At 35.5% G+C, this 2,633-nt stretch overlaps 1 protein-coding gene across 1 annotated transcript; it reads right to left on the bottom strand.

Moving 5' to 3' along the window:
- Positions 1-1,438: 1,438 nt before the first annotated feature.
- LOC125221124 lies at positions 1,439-1,987 on the bottom strand. Its single transcript, XM_048123247.1, has one exon. The coding sequence runs from the start codon at positions 1,985-1,987 to the stop codon at positions 1,439-1,441; it is 549 nt and encodes a 182-aa protein (XP_047979204.1).
- Between the last annotated feature and the right edge of the window lie 646 nt (positions 1,988-2,633).

The raw sequence follows: 2,633 nt of genomic DNA, 5'->3' as shown, positions 1-2,633 counted from the left end.
AAAATTGGTACTGAACATATAACGATTTAACGATTTTGATCCAGAACATTATCTTTTGAATTATTTTATCCAAAATATTTTAAAATGGGTCAGATTTAGTTCTTTTTGGACGACGCCCTTTAAAACTATCAATCAACAGTTGTCTAGTCGAATTTGACTAGATAAAGTTACTAATTACTCCCCTCCGTCCCAAAAGAATATGTACTTTAAGTTTGACATTGATTTTAATGCAAAATTGGTAAAGTAAGAGAAATGTAGAGAGAAAATGTAATTAAATTATTGTTAGTAGAGAATGAGTCCCACCTCATAAGAGAGAAAATGGTTTTCAAAATTAGAGAGTGCATATTTTTGTGGGACGGACTAAAAAAGAAAAAAATGCATATTCTTGTGGGATGGAGGAATACGTTTTATTAGTGCCTAAATTATAACCTAATTTTTTTCCCAGAAAATTTTAAATGTAAAATACTTTTAACTAAAACCAAAAATTACAAAACAAAAAAATTTCTTTGAACTTTTCTCATTCTGAATTAAGAAACTAAATATAAAAAAATAGTCACATTTTATAAAAGTAAATTGATGTTAAAAAATATGAAAACAAAATATTTATTTTTCCATGTTGATAATGTATATTACGACAATTTTGTAAATCATTACCACTCCAATTTAGTGTTTACAAATTTCAACTTGATGAATAATAAATAAATTTAAATTGCATCCACAAAACTCTACTACACAATCTACCGCCAATTTACACAAACTTAAAACCTAATTCAACAAAAAACAAAAATATAATCAGCGAACATGGTGAGAGATTGCATAAGCTTGAAGGCGGCGAGATTTTGGAAATAGAAGGAGGAAGAGCAGAAGCCGAGAGAGGTGAGTTCAAACAGGAGGAGGAGGAGATGGCAGCTACAACAGCCGCACTGGCGCAGCATAGTGAGAGAATCAGCGACGAGAGTGGGGAAGATCATTTTCATTAATAATTATATTATTTTTGAAAAAAATATTAAAAAAATTTCTAATCTAAAAACCTAATCCGGTTGAAATCAACTAAACGATTACTGATAGTTTTAAACGGTGCCGTCCAAAAGGACTAAATCCGACTCATTTTCAATTGTTTTGGACGAAAATTCCAAATATAATGTTTTGGACCAAGATCATAAATTTGTCTTATTTTTGCTTTTACTCTAATTTTTATAGGAATGAGGGAGTTTTTTTTTTTATTTGTTTCATAAACCAAACAAAACAAGCATAACTCAGCGTAATAATATGCCCATTTTGAAGAAAATATATGAACTTGAGAAGCTATGCATTCATTCAGTTCCAATGTAAGCACAACTCAAACAATTAGCCATTGCTATATAATTTAAAAACAACAACTCACAAATTCAATTCACAGATTGTAAAATGGTAATCAAGTTTCCCCAAATTGAAGCAGTCAAACCACCTCCGCGGCCTTCTCCAGGTCACAATCAATCACCTTACGCTGCGCCGGGATCGCAACGTAACCGATCTTCTTCGCCAGGATGACATCATCATCGTTGTCGTCGTCATCTTCGTCGGACGAGGAGAGGTCGTCGAAGTCAACGCTGCAGGGATTGAACAAGGACCACAGGGAGAACATGACCGCGGCGGCGATGGCCCCGCATCCGACGCCGAAGAGCAGGGCTCCGACGACGCTCAGGATGTCCATGGTGCGATCGCGGACGGAGCTGGAGACGGAGGAGTAGAAATCCAGCGGGAATTCGGACGGCGACGATTGGGCGGCATCGTTGAATTGGGGAGAGACGGTGGTGGTGGTGAAGATTAGGGTAATGTATTGGGGATTTTCAATTAGGGCGTAATTGGGATCGTTAGGGTTTGAATTGAGGGAATTAGAAGGGTAATAGGTGGTGGTGGCGGAGAAATAGAATAGAGTTTTGCAGGGGCGGGCGGAGGCGGTGGCGACCAGGAAGGAGAGGAGGAGCGGGAGGGTTAAGGTCGCCATTGAGAAGAGAATATATGTGTACGTGATACAGAGAAACAGAGGCCAATTTAAGGGTAAACATGTGCTTTTTATTTCTTAACGTATTTACTTATTTAATTTATTTCCAAATTAGATTTTTTTTTTTTCCTATTTCCAAATTAGATTTTTTTTTTCCTATTTCCAAATTAGAATTAATCGAGTGGTATTCCATGTTGGAGTCCAAATTAATTTTGTGGCTTATGGTCTTATGGATACTTGGGTTGGGTGTAGGGCTGTCAAATTGTGCGGGTTGGGTCGTTATCGTGTCAATCCATTATCGACTCAACCTAATCGTGTCTCAACCCAATCCCAACCTGAAATCATTGGGTTCTTATCGTGTCCCAATCCAATGGGTTCGTGTCGGGTTCGTGCGTGTTATCGTGTACCCAGAACAAAAGTCAACCTAACTCTCTGTTAATGATAGTAAGTTAGCTTGATACGACACGATAACAACTAAAACATGATGTTATTATACGATTTAAACATGATATTACACGATAAAATAAAAAATTACCGAATTAAAACAATTACTATTTTCTTAATCAAAATAATAAAATTAAAGGATAGTAATATTAAATCTATATAATAAAATTAAATAATTAAAAAAATTAATTTTTAATAAAATCTA

The sequence above is a fragment of the Salvia hispanica genome, chromosome 4, assembly GCF_023119035.1.
Source record: "Salvia hispanica cultivar TCC Black 2014 chromosome 4, UniMelb_Shisp_WGS_1.0, whole genome shotgun sequence".
Lineage (NCBI taxonomy): Eukaryota > Viridiplantae > Streptophyta > Magnoliopsida > Lamiales > Lamiaceae > Salvia > Salvia hispanica.
Note: the sequence above shows the minus strand (reverse complement) of the source record. Positions and strands in the feature narration are given on the sequence as shown.

Coding starts and splice junctions, on each gene's coding strand:
- LOC125221124 (XM_048123247.1), bottom strand. CDS start 1,987: ATGGCGACCTTAACCCTCCCGCTCCTCCTCTCCTTCCTGGTCGCCACC.